The sequence below is a fragment of the Mustelus asterias genome, chromosome 1 (genome assembly GCF_964213995.1).
Source record: "Mustelus asterias chromosome 1, sMusAst1.hap1.1, whole genome shotgun sequence".
Lineage (NCBI taxonomy): Eukaryota > Metazoa > Chordata > Chondrichthyes > Carcharhiniformes > Triakidae > Mustelus > Mustelus asterias.
Genome location: NC_135801.1, coordinates 31,468,113 through 31,484,816, shown reverse-complemented (window position 1 = coordinate 31,484,816; position 16,704 = coordinate 31,468,113). Strand labels below are relative to the sequence as shown.

At 39.0% G+C, this 16,704-nt stretch overlaps 1 protein-coding gene across 1 annotated transcript in view; it reads left to right on the top strand.

The window, feature by feature from the left end:
• intu (inturned planar cell polarity protein) overlaps positions 1–16,704 on the top strand; it is a 95,183-nt gene that overhangs the window by 56,172 nt on the left and 22,307 nt on the right. The window contains exons 5-9 of the mRNA XM_078211151.1: positions 3,759–3,877; positions 4,919–5,008; positions 6,257–6,334; positions 9,298–9,487; positions 13,328–13,381. Coding sequence (XP_078067277.1) covers positions 3,759–3,877; positions 4,919–5,008; positions 6,257–6,334; positions 9,298–9,487; positions 13,328–13,381 — 531 coding nt within the window. The remainder of the gene's footprint in view (positions 1–3,758; positions 3,878–4,918; positions 5,009–6,256; positions 6,335–9,297; positions 9,488–13,327; positions 13,382–16,704) is intronic.

Sequence of the window (16,704 nt, the reverse complement as noted above, 5' to 3'; positions counted from 1 at the left end):
CATTGCCCCACCATACCACTAACCCAGCTGCAGGCTTGCTATCTGCTCATAGCCTGCAACCTCCTGCAGAGTGTTCTCCATTCAATGGGGAGCCAAATGGTTGGACAAAATGATGGTAACTTTTGCATTAAAATAGCACAGCACGTAGCCCAAGCGAAATCTCTTCCCACTCACCCCCAGCTTACAAAACCCACTGCAGTCAAGATCGAGGCCATCATGCCTGTAACCTTGCACAAGAACCGTAGTTCAAAAACCTTCAATGGATCTTGTGAAGTTTGCACTTTTCAGTGGTAACCCTGTGAGTACTCTAAGATAGTAAAAGCAATTTCTTCCTCGAGTGTAGTGTTTGTTGAATTCTAAAACCTTCCTTAGTCTTAGCAACATTCTGGAAGTACGATCATTTGCCAGAGGATTGTTTAGCATCCTAACCTCTGCCAAAATTCTGCTCTGTTCAAGCGAAGACTTCCAACGGCATTGTTTGGCTTATGTTAAAATGCAAATTTGAAGGATAATAATGGGGGAAAGATGAACTGTACAGGCTTGAAGATAAGCTTCAAATTCTGCTTTGACTGTAGTGCTTTCTTTTAGATTTCTTCAAGTAGAATTAAATGTTTTATGCTTTGGGAGAGTGCCCCTGCTTCTGCACTTTTCTTACTTGTGTACTAAACCATCAGGCTTTTTGTTTGTATAGGGCAAAATGACAAGTGAAAGCTAGAGTTGAATAACTGCTTTCTCATCATTGAGAAGTGCAGAGCAGGAAGACAAGAGAGAATGAGGGACCTTTGACACATTTTGTCTCCAGTCCCTCTGGGAAAATAGTTATTCCTTTGAACTGTGTTCCCAGTAACAGAGATGCAAAAACATTTTCCTTCACTGTTGTGGGATTTGTAATGATGAATACTCGTTGATAAATAGTAGGAGTTGGGGTTAATAGGTTCTGTGAAAGAAACTTTGCCAATTTAGTTAGTTAGTTCCTTTCCATAATATTTAAAGTTTGTTGCATTGTTCTAAACTCTGAACCAAATCTTTGCAATCCCTCTCCTACCCCTTCTCTCCCTCCCCCACCACCAGTGGGATATTTCCTCATGTTAAGAGCTGAGGGTGGGACGTAGTGGTGGGGGTTGAGATAGTGATTCTGTAGCCTTGAAATTTTCTTTTCAAACCATTTCACTAGAATATTTTTCTAGTATAGAGATGTAAGTGATTCAAACCTGGCTTTGTATTGGGTCATTTTTATTGCTCCCATTGAAAAATACTGTGTAGATATTTCTGTTTTGAATGACTTATAACAGTTTCAGGCTTGAAAGTTATTGAAAAGTTATTTTTGAAACACAAAGAATAATAAATGATAATCTTTCCTACTAAATAAAGTCAGCTATATGAAAGCCATCTTCAAAGGCCTTATCGGTGTGTGATTATAAATCTGCAAAGTACAGTATTTACATTAACTGTTTTAAGATATGTTGCCATAGAAACCCTTTCAAGTAACAGCATTAGCTCCTCTCCATGTTAGAGCTAGGTAAATAAGATTTTCAAAGTGTTTCTGAGTAGTTTTTAAAAAGTTTTATTATTCTGGTGTTCTCTCTGCAATCCGGTGTTAAAGATTTAACACTAGAATGTAGCCACGAACTAGATAGCTTTAATTTGAAAATTACCTTAATGAGATACAAGGAAAATTATAGTGTATCTTATTATGTAATTGATTTACAAAACATTTGTCTCAATTATAGTCCTTGCCCTGTCTGCCCTGTGCCATCATACCATTACAATTTTTTCTTTTAATTGCGTCAACTACTATCCTAATTTCTGGACTAACGAAGCAAAAAATGTTAATTGAACCAATTCCTTCCAAACACTACAGAATTTGTCTGTTGGGCTCAATTTCCTAAACGTGACACTGAAGAAAGCTAAATCTGAAATATTTAGAATCATAAAATCCTACAGTGCAGAAGGGGGCCATGCGGCACATTAAATCTGCACTGACCACAATCCCACCCAGGCCCTATCCCCATAACCCCATACATTTACCCTAGCCCATCCCCCTGGCACGAAGGGGCAATTCAGCATGGTCAATCCACCTAACCTGCACTGGAGCACCCAGAGGAAACCCATGCAGACAGTGACCCAAGCCAGTAATCGAACCCGAGGTCCCTGGTGTTGTGTCGCCCTCAAGATGGCTTTTTCACTTTTAAAAAAAAAAGTGAAACCTCATTTTACAGTTTTTAATACTAAACAGTGACCAGTTGTATTAATCAGATGTCACAGCAATCATCTTATGAACACGGGAACCATTGTTTTGTGGAATATTAGTTATTGGTGTCGGCCCTGTCCTTATTCTTTTCAATCATATTCTTAAAAAGATCTTATGCATTTTATTTTTTAATAACCAATCAACTAGGTGCTAACTGGAAGTATAGGTATATATTTATGATGGCACAGAAGCTTAGAATAGTAGTTACAGGTAACAAATTAAGTCTTGAAATTGTGATTAGAATACTAAATTTAACATGGTGAAGTGTGTGAATTAACAAGACCTGTATTTTGCCCATAAAATGGTGCTTGTGTTGACTTCAAAGCTTCTCACAAAGGTATTAGTGATCTCTGAGGCATTGTTTTCCCCTTTCCTGACAGCAGTTTAAGTATGGCTGTAAGTCAAAGTGATGTCATGGCATGCAACAGCAGTGTGTCAGCATGCAGGTAAATAGCCACTCATTGTTAAGACTATTTAAAATCCTTCACTTGCAGTTTACTTCCTCAGTCAAATAAATAATTATAATTGGATTAAGATAAGAGCTAAAAAAGATAAATTTCAAAATGACTATTTTAAAAGTGATATCTGACATTCCACAAACTCCCACATGCTGCAGCCTTGACACATCACCTGACCTGCTATACTTATGAGCTATGATCAATTAATTCATTCATTCACTTATTTATTTTCTTTGGGATATTTATCAATCTGATCTCAAACTCTAGCACTATATTAAACCTTTGGAAAATAGACCTTGAGCACTTACTGGATGTTCACCAGATGCTCACTTCCTCCCCCGTAGTAGAGCAGAAACCAATTCTGAAGAGTGAAAAAGTTAGAAAAAGCAAACGAGCACCTCCCTCCCCTCCTCACCAAAGTTCAGCTTCTCATCAAACTCTGTTTGAAGTTGCACTCAGTACAGAGATGCTCGACATCGTCAACATGTGGGACCTGATATCATGGTTTTCGATTATGCTATCAAGTAGCCCCTTTGTATTAATATCCATATATTTTATTATTTACTTTTTCTTGACTTAAAAATGTCTTTTCATCTGTATGAATTTGTTAGTCCTGTGTGCCCCTCAAGTTCGGAGTAGTGTGTCTGTCGAGCAGGACATCATTGTTCCTTTGTCTACTGCAGCCTTCTTTTACATCATGCTTTTAGTGAAATTCAGGTGTCCCAGTTTATACTTCATGATTGCAGTGCTTAGGGATGTCCCAACACTTAAAATACTGACTAATACCATTGACTAACATCACTGACTAGACCTACATCATGCTGTTGTTTAGGTAACATTAAATGGGGTTTATTTCCTGTGCATTGCATATTTGTGTACTTTGAAAATTCAAACTTTAAACTGCAAAAAATACATTGACCTAGCTATTCTACAAAGCACAAACATTTTTTTAAATGTACTGGAGGCGGATGATGTACGGTGTGCTAATGTTGGCAGTTACATTTTGCGTTTAGCTATAATTATATGAAGCATTTCTTATTTTTCAACAGCAAGAAATTCTTTACCAGTATCCAATGACTAACGTATCTCAAAAGTTGAAAAATGTTCGAGGAATATTTCTTACACTATGTGACATGCTGGAGAATATAACTGGGGGACAAACTATCAGGTGACCATAACACGTTATTTCATTAGTAGAGTGAAAGATGTTGAACTTCTGTTGATCAAAAATTGCTGTTATGTTAAAAATTTATTGTTTAAGCGATATGTAGTAAAACCTATGCTCTTTTCTATCAGTGATTCTCCAGTCAACCATTGAGTGCAATGTGTTTTTCTACACTTTGCTAAAGTGTAAACATTCTTTTTTTCTAATTAACATGTTTCATTTCTTCAATAATCTGCTTGTTGAATATTTTACTATCCGTGAGCTATGACTTTCTTCTTCTTGTGTTCTCTGCCCGAAGACTGGTCTGACCCAGAGCTCCACGACTTCCACCACAGGTAGGGCAAAGAGGCAAGCCCCAAATCCACACCAATCAGAAAGGGGATCAAACCTGGTGCGATTGGCACCAATCTGATCCACACCGGCCATCCAGCAACTGAGCCAACCAGTCATTCCAAGGAGAGTATTTTGCCAAAGCAACTTGACTTTTTCATGCATGTTGTAGCCTGGAGCAATGGATAGTGATGGTAGAGGCTCCAAGTTATTTCCATCACATGGCTGACCAGGAATCGCTCACACTCTTAGTGCTTGCCATTGGTGTATGTTTGAAGGATTTACAAGTTGATATCTTTTTGGCTGCATAATGAACACAACTTCTTTGGCCATCAAGTCTTGGGAATGGAGCTTGAACCCAGAGCTTCAGGCAAGGAGGCAGGGAACCTACTCGCTCTACCACAAGACCTCTATGAGATATGACTAGTAGCATATATAATGCATTGTCCGCTCTAGATTTCCTGGTTCTGTAGGGATCAGCTAAGAAACCAGAAGAATTCAAATGAATTTGTTTTAACTTGAGCATTTCTTCTCTTCCCTCCCTCACCCCCTCTTCTTCCAACCTTCTTTCCCCCCACTTTCCCTGCCTTCCCCCCGCCATCAAATGGGGATTTGCTGTATGTAAGCAAAGGAAAACCATAGAAAATCAGAAAGGAACATGATGGTTACTTAATTTTTTTTACTGATTTACTTTTGTGCTATTCTTTTGGATAGTTCGTCATTGTTGCTGGATGGAAAACTTATTAATGTAGGCTATTGGAAGGAGGGTAGTAACTTGCTGCTCATAGGACTACCAGCTGAAAGGTAAATATTATAGAAAAATTCTTGGAAGAGTAATTAATAGTTCTTACTGGCCTATGCATGTTTTTTTCATTTCGCTCAGCAAAAGAATACTTCTAATTGTACCTTCAGAAGTTTGGAAACCAAATTTTCAGATTAATGTGCAAATATACATATGTGGTTTACAGGATTTGGCTTGCAGGTGAATATTGAATGATTTGTGGCACATATGAAGGAAAGACTTGCCTTTATATAGTGCCTTTCATGCCCCAAAATCCTTTACAGTCAATGAGGTACTTTTGAATTGTAGTCACAGGTGGAATGTATGAAACAAATTCTTGTGTTTTTAAACCACTTTCAACTCCTGCCCCATTGCTTCTGGAGTTCAGCAAGGATCTATCCGTGGCTCCTCCTCTTTCTCATATATTTATCATCTCTCAGCGACATCATCTGAAAACAGTGTTAGGTTCTACATTTACACTGATGATGCTCAGCTCTGACTCACCACCACTTCCACTGCCTCTGATTTGTCATGTTGCTAGTCCAACATCCAGGATGGGATGAGCAGAAATTTCCTCGGGCTAAATATTAAGAAAATCAAAGTCATTATCTAGTTTTATCTCCCACCAAGCACCTTCCATAAACTCAAGCTCATTAAAAACAAATCTCTACTGCTCATATGCTAATTTGCACAAAGTCCCCCCCCCTCACCTATCTGCTCTATGCTTAAAAGGTCTGCCTTGGTTCCTAGTCCACCAATATTCCCATTTTTAAAATTATCAGCCTTGTTTTCAACTGTGATCTCACACCTGCCTATCATTGTAACCTACTCCAGCCCTATAATGCTCTGTAGTTTCTCTATTTCTCCAATTCTGGCCTGATTGCGCATTCCCAATTTTCATCATTCCACCAGTGATGACTGTGCCTTCAGCTGCCTAAGCCCTAAATTCTAGAAATCCTATCCTAAACGCTCCACTTCCCTATCTCTCTCCACCTTTAAGGCATTTCTTAAACATTCTTCTTTGACCAAATTTTGATCATCTGTCCTAATACATCATTATGTGGCCCAGTGTCCAAATTTATTTGATGTGCTGCTGTGAAATGCCTTGAGATGTTCTACTGCATTAAAGACACCACATCAATACCAGATATTGTTGCCTGTTTTTCCTTTGCCCCCAATATATTTGATATATTTCATCCGGTATAAGAGCAATTATAATTCCTTCAAGTGTGTGCACATGCTAAATTGACAGATTGTCCTCTCCTTCAAAGGGTACCTCTTCCACAGCTAAGGAACATGATCCAGAATGTTGTGAGGACCTTGAAGTATATGTACAACTCATTAGACAGGCAAGTACTAAAAGAAAGTTATTACAAGCACCAGATTCATAGTAAATTCCAACCATGATTAGAAATGTTAATTCACGGTATAAGGTGAAAATATCTGTGTTTCCTTTTTGCACCAGAGTAAGTGTACAAAATCTCGACCTTAATGGGAGATATTTTCATCTGTTCCGGTCAGGTGTCTGAGCACCTTGTTATGCTGAGTCTTCTGATCAATAATAATTGTTTTAGATATGTGTAGAGACATGAATTTGGATTAAAGAAGCATAGCTGATATTTAAGTACCTTGATGTGTATTGTGGTATCTGTGATATGATATTATTGATGCAGTTGAATTAACAATTTAGTATGTTTGGAGAAACTAAATTTCAAAATTTTGTAGTACAGTGGATATCACAGGCGTTAGATTTGGATCAGCAGTAGTGCTCTTGTCTCCCAGTCAGAACGTGGGTTCAGACACCCACTCTAGAGACTTGTGTGCATCATCAGTGCAATTCTGAGGGGACATTACGCTGCCAGAGATGCCACCTTTGGATGAGATGTTAAACTAAGGCACTGTTTTCCCTCAAGTGCTCGTTTTTTCTTTGGTCACAGATGCCCTGGTTAGACCTTGCCGTCCAGACGCAGGGCAAACCCATGAAGGGCTGGAAGGGACTGGAATTTCAAAATTGCCACCTGATTACCCTGGTCACTATTTTGACCAGCTCGGGAAATGTAGTGGGTCATGACCATATGTGCATGAAAACAGATGTCACAATTCCTTGTTGCTACCTACCTCGGTTTTGTGTTTCCTGGAGTCTGAAATTTTCAGCAAGGTGAATGGGTTTCTGAAATCTGTGTGGATCACTGTAGGTGAGAGTGTTTATGAAATATAGGAGAAGCCTTCTGGAGTCAGAAATCTTTTGACAGGTAAGTATAAAAATTATTGGCAACTTTGCATATCCTAATTAGATACTATATTAATTTAAGTGTATTTTTAATATAAATAAAGAAAGTGCTCTTTTGTATTCACCAATATTGAGATTTTTTTTTGCCATATACTTTAAGCTTTGCATTGAATCACAGTTTAGCCTTTGAAGTAGTGCAACAGATAAAAGGCCTTAATTAAACCAGCCGAGTCACCTGTTCAACCTTTGAAGTTGTGTAACAGATGGCCATCTGTTCAGGGTACTTCAAAAGGCTTTAATTCAGCTCTGCGGGCTTTATTTATTCAGTTGGACAGTGGAATCCCTTTATGAATATTTGGCTGAGCTCCATATCCCACTCAGTTCCCTTCAGCAGGGATTCTTAACACAGCTGTCAAGGAGACTGTGAGCTTTATTTTGATTGACAGTTTAATGAGCAGCAAATAAGATTATGTTCTTTTCAAAAATTTTATAAGGCTGTTTGTTTATTTTGACAGTTTTGTGAGCATCTGAAAGACTTCTCAATATTATTGTAGAGTTTGTGAGTTCTTTCTACAGTGAATACTGGGTCAGTGAACATCAGGGTTATAGAGGGACATAAGGGGAATGATGGGGAAATGGGGTTGGATGGAGAGGGTGTATGTGAGTGCATGTTCAGAACTGAATCATTGTCCCAATGAATGGAGGTGGCCCTTCTAACCTGCCTGCTTTTGCCCACCTTTGTTCCCTCCCCTGGCCTGCTTCTGGAGACTGTAGGCTTGACTCCAGCGCAACCCCACCATGAAGATACTGTGGGAGACATGGCCACTTGGGGGGTGGGATCACAGTGTTGGGAAATGGTCCAACTTATGATTCCCGCCTCAAAGGGGGAAAACCTGGCCCCAGTATCTATCATGACTGCTTACAAGCAAAGATTTCAAAACCGATATTACCCGTTCTGTAAACAACTACAAATCGTTGCATGAATTACATGTATAAAAACATCTTCAGGCATCAGAAAAATGGATGCCAAGCCACCAAAGTAGGACACATTTGGAAGGGCAACTGAAAGCTTGTTAATAGTGAGATTTAAAGGAAGATCTTAAAGGATGAGCAAGGAGGGGTTTAGGCAGGGCATTTCCAGAGAGTGAGATTGATATAATTGCAGTGAGAGTGCTGAGGGAGGGTGCAGGAGAGTGCAAAGAATCTGCAGATAGAGAAGCTGAGTTTAATGGGATTGTGGAGATGGAAGAAATCAGAGATAAAATCGCACAACCATAATATTTAACGACAAGACCTGAATTTTAGATTTGAGGCATTGTAAGGGCCAAGAGCCAATATAGGTCACTGAAGATGGGAGTAATGGGCAAAAGGGACTTGGTGCAGGAAAACAAGTGAACAGAAATGTTAGAGTCAATATAGTTTCAGTGCATGGTGGAGAATGGCAGACTAGCAATAAGTCTGGAGGTGATAAAATGAATCTCTAAGAGTTTCAGAAATGCATAGGCTAAAGTAAAGACTAAGATAGCATTATAGATAAGTGCTCTTTCTGCAAGAGAGAATATGGATCAAAAACTCCTTTTGGAGTTGACAGGATGCAAAGATTGCAAATAGCCTAAGAGAGTGGCTAGGAAATAGTGAAAGTATCTCTTAAACTGGGAGTACCTTTCCATGTTCCGGCATCAAGGCTGAATAACTCCTCTCACATTATATAATTCTCTTTCCAATTATTGTAGCAGCATTCAATGTTCTGACCAGACAAATCAGAATTAGCTGGAAAAATAAATTGATGCTGAATTTACTACTAATTATAGTGATCTATAAGAGGACATGATAATGAAACTGTTGTATCTTGACAAAAGAACAGATGGTGAGGGCTATTTATTTATAAAGTTTACACTAAGCTAAGGATGAAAGCGCCTTCTAAACATCAAATAAATAATATTACAGAAGTGCTAGTTTATTGTATGATGCATTATTGTCATTTTGCTTATTGATTTATTTTTGTCATTCTGCTTTTAAACAGTTAATGAAGTAATTTGTTATTCAGCTCTATTAATTTCTAAATATCTTGTCTTCCTTCAGTGCCTTTTGCAAGTCGGAGAATATTCCCCGATTAGACCACTTTTTCAATCTGTACTTCCAACGAGCTATCCAGCCAGCAAAGTTAAACTGCAGTGCAAGTCCCAGTTCCCAGTGTTACAGTAGTTTGAGCGCATTGTTTTTAGATGGTCTACCTGGAGTTCGCTGGCTTACGCTACCTCAGGATATCAAAGTAAGCTAATTCTATTTAAAAAACAGCTGCAACCATTGCGTGCAATGAATCTTTTTTAACCATTTTTTATTGTACAAATTTTTACCCTTTTTTATTGGACAACTTTTACCTTAGCCTTCAAATACATATTAATTATTGCATTATTATGTGAAAAGGTAATTTGTATCTGCCTTCATGAGAGAGGACACAAGTAACATTTTAGAAATTGCTGTAAATCAGGAAATGGAAGGGAGGGTGGAACTCAGGAAAATTACTGGGAATGACCAGGGAAGTGGCATACGGCAAATTGTTGAGTCTGTGAGCTGACAATCGCTGGGACTGGTGGACTTCATCCTAAGGTCTTGAAAGAGTGTCTAATGAGATAGTTGATGTTTTGGTTTTAATATTCCAAAATTCCCTAGATTCATGGGAGGTTATATCAAAGCAGGAAACTACAAACTAGTTAGTCCAACATCTGTTATAGGGAACATGTTAGAAGCTATTTTTAAAGATGTTATAGCAGGGCAGTTGGAAAAATTCAAGGCAATCAGACAAAGTCAACATGGGTTTTATGAAAGGGAAGTCACGTTGCACTAATTTATTGGAGTTCTTTGAAGGAGTCACATGTAGTGTGGAGAAAGGAGTGGACTTGGCATTTTATGAGATTTTCAGAAAGCATTTGATGAGGTGCCACATCAAAGGTTATTGCAGAAGATAAATCTCATGGTGTAAGGAGTAACATATTGGCATGAATTGAAGGGATCAATGCTGAGGTCTCAACTTTTTACAATTTATATAAATGATTTGGATGAAGGGACTGAAGGTAAGCTTGCTAAATTTGCTGATGACACAAAGATGGGTAGGAAAGTAAATTGTGAAGAGGACGTAAGGAAGCTACATAGGGACATAGAAACAGAGCATTGGTGAGACCATATCTGGAGTTTTGTGTACACTACTGGGCTCCTTATTTAAGGAAAAATGTAAATGCATTTGAAACAGTTCAGAGGAGGTTTACTAGGCTAATCCCAGGAACGGATGGATTGCATGTTTTTCATATAACATCTTTTATTCCCCTTACTGGCATTTCAAATGTTCTTTTTCTTTTAACATGTATGTTACTTGAATATCACCAAAATGTTCAAACAGCTACAGTAATATTGCAGCACCTCAGGATGAATATACAATAACATAAAATATTATGAATCTCTGCTATGCATTTGAAGGGAAATCGACATGCATCCTTTTAAATATCAAGTTCCACAATGCTAATAAAAAGATAGAGCTGAATTTTACATGCCCCCAGTGGCTATGTTTGCCATGGAGATGCCATATAAAATGGACTGGGCACCCATTCTATCACTTTCCTGCTCACCCCCATAATACAGGTGTTTTTGCGGGCGTTGAAATCGTCAGCTGATCCACTACATTTAAATGAACAATTAATAGCCAATTGGGTTACTATCAAGCCAATTGACCCTAATAATTCACTGCTCTTAAAACACTTGGCATTGGTAGCAGGATGGGAGCGGAAAGGCCAATTTTTCAAATCAAGTTGCTGAAGGGTGGGAAAAAAGGAGGGAAAGTCACTGTTCGGGGGCTGCTCTTTGCTGATTGTGGGGTGATACCCCCCCCCCCCCTCCCCCCTAAGATTGAAGCCCACTTTCTACCTGCTCCTTCCCTTAAATCCACACCCACTACCCCTCTCCCTAACCTGCCCAAGCCTTGCTGGCCCAAGACCCTTGACTTATCTGCTCGGGATCCAAGGCCTTGGGGTCCTTTCTTCATCAGCAGTCCTGCAGCAGTCACACTGACACTTTCCTGACACTGCCAGCCAATTGGTTTGTTTGGCAGCTCTAGAGGGCAGGACTTCTGCCCCAATAAGGAACTCAAGTCCCACTCAGCCCTCATTAATCAGCTCCACCTTGCTTTATGACTACAGGGCGGGCGGGCATGGAGTGTGTCAGCAGCCACCGGTATCATCCATCCCACTGTCTGTGTGAAGCAAAAAAGAATGGTGTGTCCTGGAATTTTTAAGAATGCTTCAGTGCCACTCACTGCCCTCTTGCTGCTATTGCATGTGATTTGTCCCAAGTCCTTTTATAAAGCACAGTGAGGAATGAACATTTAATTAAAAGGGGATAATTCACATGCAGCTTTTCAGTGCAAGCAAGATTAGTTAATAAAAGGAGGATTTCCATACTTGCTGAGGAAAAATTTGAATCTGACATGTGTTTTTCACTTTGTTTTCATGCAAGTCTTTTGTGAAAGTCATGTTTGAAATTAATTGCAGCCAGTGCATTTAAATTTATATCTGCCCCTTTTTTATTTTGTGTAGATTTTGATAGTCTTGCTTGTTGATGTTTTCTTTCACCTTGACCAGCCAACTTAGCAATTCTTAGTAAGGGCATAAGATGGTGTGGAATAGGAGAGAAAAGAGCTATTCATCTTATTGGATCACTTTTTTCAAAAATCATGTAACCCTGATTGACTTCATTGCAGCCAGTCTCTTGAGAAAAAAAAATCTTTGTTAATTCTTTAATGAAGAGAAACTCCAGAATTGCTATCTACCTTTACCTGAGCAACATGTTTGACATAATTTTTCAGAAAATGATTCCCAAGTGGAAGTTGGAAATCCTTTTGGTGCACATATTCAACTTTTCTCTTTGTCGCCAACGTAAGTGCTCTCATTAGTTTGCATATATCTCCAGTTTCTGATGCAAACTATTCCTGGTGTTAACTTAAGATTTATCAGCCAGTGAAACAGCAAAGTTTAAAAATAATCCAATCCCGAGGCCTACAAAATCATATGAACGTTCGAATTAGGAGCAAGAGTAGGCCACTCAGCACATTGAGCCTGCTCCAACATTCAAGAAGATTATGGCTGACCTGATAGTAACTTCAACCCCACATTCTTGCCTATACCCGATAATATTTTACCCCCTTGCTGATCAAGAATCTATCTGCCTTAAAAAGTCAAACCCAGCAGATAAAAAAGCGCAAATAGGATAATTCCCTGGTAGACTAATGAGTGAGGCGTGGATTCTCTGAAAATTTACCATGCTTTTCATAAATTAATTTTTACAAAGTTTCATGGAAGTGCTCTGTATGTCATTGTCTGTCAACTCGTTTCTTTCAAATCAACCCTTGTAACATGTGAGGCTTAGTGCTATTATTTAATGACCGTTTAAAGGATCTTTAGACCAATTGAAACCAAGCTAAAGTCAATATTGGATTACTTTTTCTTCCGGAGTATATAGCTGAGCTTGTTTTTCCTTTTGCTTCCTCTATTCTTCTGTCAATTTTTTCAAAATGTTTACATCTTCCACCTTAACACGATAATGTAATTGAGACTCCAATTCACTTAATAAAATGGAAGAGTAGCCCATGGTGACCTGCACTGAATTTTCCCTCCCTGTGGATTATGTTTTCCTTTTCCCTGATGGAATGATAAATAGTGGGTGCTCCATTTTGGACCACGCCATAGTTTAACTATTCTTAAAATCAAGACTTTTCCTCAGTTAACTAACTATACTCATGGATTTACAAGGTAAGTTATCAGCGCTCAATGAAACAACCAACCAGGCACACCACTTTATCAATTGGTGTTAGGTGAAATAGCATTGCTGCATCTTACAAATGCATATCCCATCTGAAGCATAGTTGAAAAACTACTTGTCTTTTCCTCATGACTAATTAAATCTTTCATATTGTCTGTAAAATTTATGAATCAAACAGCCATTTATTGCTTTTCATGCGCTAACTGGAGCGATGACTCCAAAAAATGTTTAATAAATTTGTTTAGTGATTCAGGTATGCATTTTCCTCTTATTGCATCCTAAATTCTAATTATTTCAATTTCAGGTGAATATTGATACTGCACTGAGTGATCTAGAATCAGCAGACTTTGGAGAACTGGTAATAAAACTACAATAATGTGCAACATCTGAACATCACCTCATGTACTTACAATCTCGGTTGTATCCAAAGTAAAACTAGTTGCTAATATTTTCATTCATAGTTTAGCACACATATATGTGGCCCTATTTGAAGGAAACATAATATATGATGGTGGTGAAAGCTGGAAGCAATACAGAATTAAGAAAACATTGATATCAATACAATGAGACATCTTACATTTAGTACATGTCTATGTCTTATGGGAAACAGTACATCACTCATGTATAGTATCCTGAACATCCAGGAAACTCTCAGCGAGATTGCAAAAGCCCAGACAGTAGCTACACTGTAAGACAAAGCATAAATTAAGAATTAATAGTACTTCCTAAGAAAGGTACAACAATAATCATGGGCGATTTTACTCTTAGTAGATTGGACAAATGATATTGATAGCCTTGCAAATGAGTTCTTAGGTTGTATTTGAGCAGTTTCTTGGAACAATATATTCTGAAACTAACCAGGGAACAAGATATTTTAGACCTGGTAATGTATTAATGACTTCATAGCAAAGTATTGCCTCAATAAGAATGACCATTTGATGATAGAATTTCACACTCAGTTTGGGGGTGAGAAGTGTGGTTCTAAAATTAGTGTCTTAAATTTAAATGATGGTAATTACAAGGGTATGAGGCCAAAGTTGACTTAAGTGAACTGGGAAAATAGGTTAAAGGTAAGAAGGCAGAGAATCAATGGCAAGCATTTAAGGAGATATTTCATAACTCTTGACAAAAATGTAATCTATTGAGAAAATAAAGATTATGAGAAAGATGCATCATCCATGGCAAAAAAGGAAGTTATGGGTGGTATCAAATTGAAAGAAAAAGCATACCGTGCTTTAAAGATTAGTGGGAGATTGGGAACATTTTGGAAACCAGCAAAGGATGACTTTAAAAATATATAAAGAGGGTGAAATTAGAATATGAGGGGAAAAATAGCAAGAAATATAAAAACAAACAGTAAAAGCTGCTACTGGTATGTAAAATGGAAATGTGTAACTGAAGTGAGTGTTGGTACCTTCAAGGTTGTGACTGGGGAATTAACCATGGGGAACAAGGACATGGCAGAAACAGTGGACTTGTATGTTGTATCTGAATTCAGAGTGGAAGAATCAAAAAGCATCTCAAGAATAGTAGAAAATCAAGAGGCAAATCAGAGGAAGGAACTTAGAATAATCACTTAAAACAAAAAGTACTAAGAAAATTAATGCAACTAAAGGCTGACAATTCCCCTGGATCTGGTGACCTACGTCATAGTGTCTTAAAGGAAGTGACTGCAGAGATAGAGAATGCATTGGTCGTAATCTTCCAAAGTTTCTTAGATTGGAAAACCATAAATGTGGTTTGTGAAGGGTGGAGACAGAAAGCAGGAAATTATAGTCCTGTTATTCTAATCTGTCACAGGGAAAACACTAGATTCCATTATTAACAATTATTTGGTAGTACAGAATCTGAAAAATGCTGGAAAGGAAGACATGTTGCAGAAACTTTCATCTTTAATTTATCAGGACAAATGCAAGTATGCCAAATTTTGAGCAATTACAACAGGTGCTGATTGGTTGCCAAATCAACTCTGGCTGAGGCGTTGCCATAGACGAGCCTATATAGGGAACTATAGGCTTCCCAAGCTCCCGAGTAATTCAAAAAATATATAAGGTTTAAACATATTCCTTCTGTTTGTAGAGAATGGGTCCCTGCATGTGAATGTACATAGTTTCCAGCAAGAATGTTACAAGGTTTTCTGCCCTCCCACAGTCCAAAGATGTGCATGTTAGGTGGGTTAGTGGGGTAGATGCATGGGGTTGAGGGGATGGGGCCTGGGTAAGATGCTCTGTTAGAGCATTGGTGTATACTTGATCAGCCAAATGGTCTCCTTCTGCACTGTAGGGATTCTATAAGCTCGACTGATTATTGGTCATTTGTGTATTGATTAGCGCACTTGGGGTTGTTCAGCAAATCTTGCTCAATCACTGAATCACATCTAAAAGATGGGAATTTGGTTTTGTGTTTTGTAAGTGGGGCCTAGCTGAGTACAGACCATACTCAATAAGAGGCTGATAACACTTCTGTGCTCAGCAGCACCATTGGGGGAGGATGTGGCTGATGCCCACCTGAGACCTTGGATTAAGGGGAACCCAGATACAGTGAATCAGGTTGGGAGGTGGGATAGCTCATAAGGATGAGGAGGAGGGTGGCAACAAGGGCAGTTGGTTTGTCTCCCAACATGCTCCTCCATTTCAGATGCAAGCTCCCTCACTCAGGCACTGAGGAGGACCCAGGTACCGATGAATCAGGGTGGGAGGTGGGATAGGTCATAGGGGTGAGGGGGAAGGACGGCAGCAAGGGCAGTTGGGTGTCTTTCAGTGGGTCCTTCCATTCCCAATGCCAGATCTCTCACTCAGGCACTGAATGCCTTTGAACTAGGAATCTCTCCAGGGAGCTCACAAACAAACATGCAAGGGTTTCCTTGCCATTCTCCCTGCATGGCACCCCCCTATCTGCTGCTAGGTTAATTCTAGTCACGGTGATATGAGGCATTAATTCAGGACCTCAATAGCTAACCACAGTCTTTCGCGCCAGGACTTAATCAGGGTGAAGACAGGAAGGTGACGGGTCCCATCTTTCTGCTTCATTAAATGACCTTGCCCCAAATTCACTATCAGGGAGCGCATATGATTCTACTCATCATGTTTGACAAATTTATCAGAGTTCTTTTAGGAATTAACAAGTAGGCTGGATAAAGGGGATACTAATTGGTGTATTCTGTTTCGAATTCCAAAAGTTTTCAATAAAGTGTCACATAAAAAGTCATAATGTTGAGGAATATATGGATAGAGGATTGGCTATTGAAAGGGAAACAGGATAAAGAGACAATATTCAGGTTGACAAACTGTAACCAGTGGACTGTCACAAAAATCAGTGTAGTGACCACAATTATTTACAATCTATATTAATGACTTGAATGAATAGACCGAACGTATTGTAGCCAAATATGGTGACGATACAAAGATAAACAAGTTGTGAGGAGGATACAAAGGGCGGAATTTTCCTGCCTGCTGTCCTGCCCACTGAGATTCCCGTGGCGGGCGGGACAGAAAATTCGACAGGGGACCATGCAAAGGTCCGTTGACCTCAGGTGGGCATTTCCAGCCTTGAGGAAAGCGTGGCTGGAAAATCCCACAGAAAGAGTCCGCAAAGAGATATAGATAGGTTAAGTAAAGGGAGAAAAATGGCAGATGGACTGTAATGCGGCAAAATGTGAGGTTGTCCAATTTAGCAAGAAGA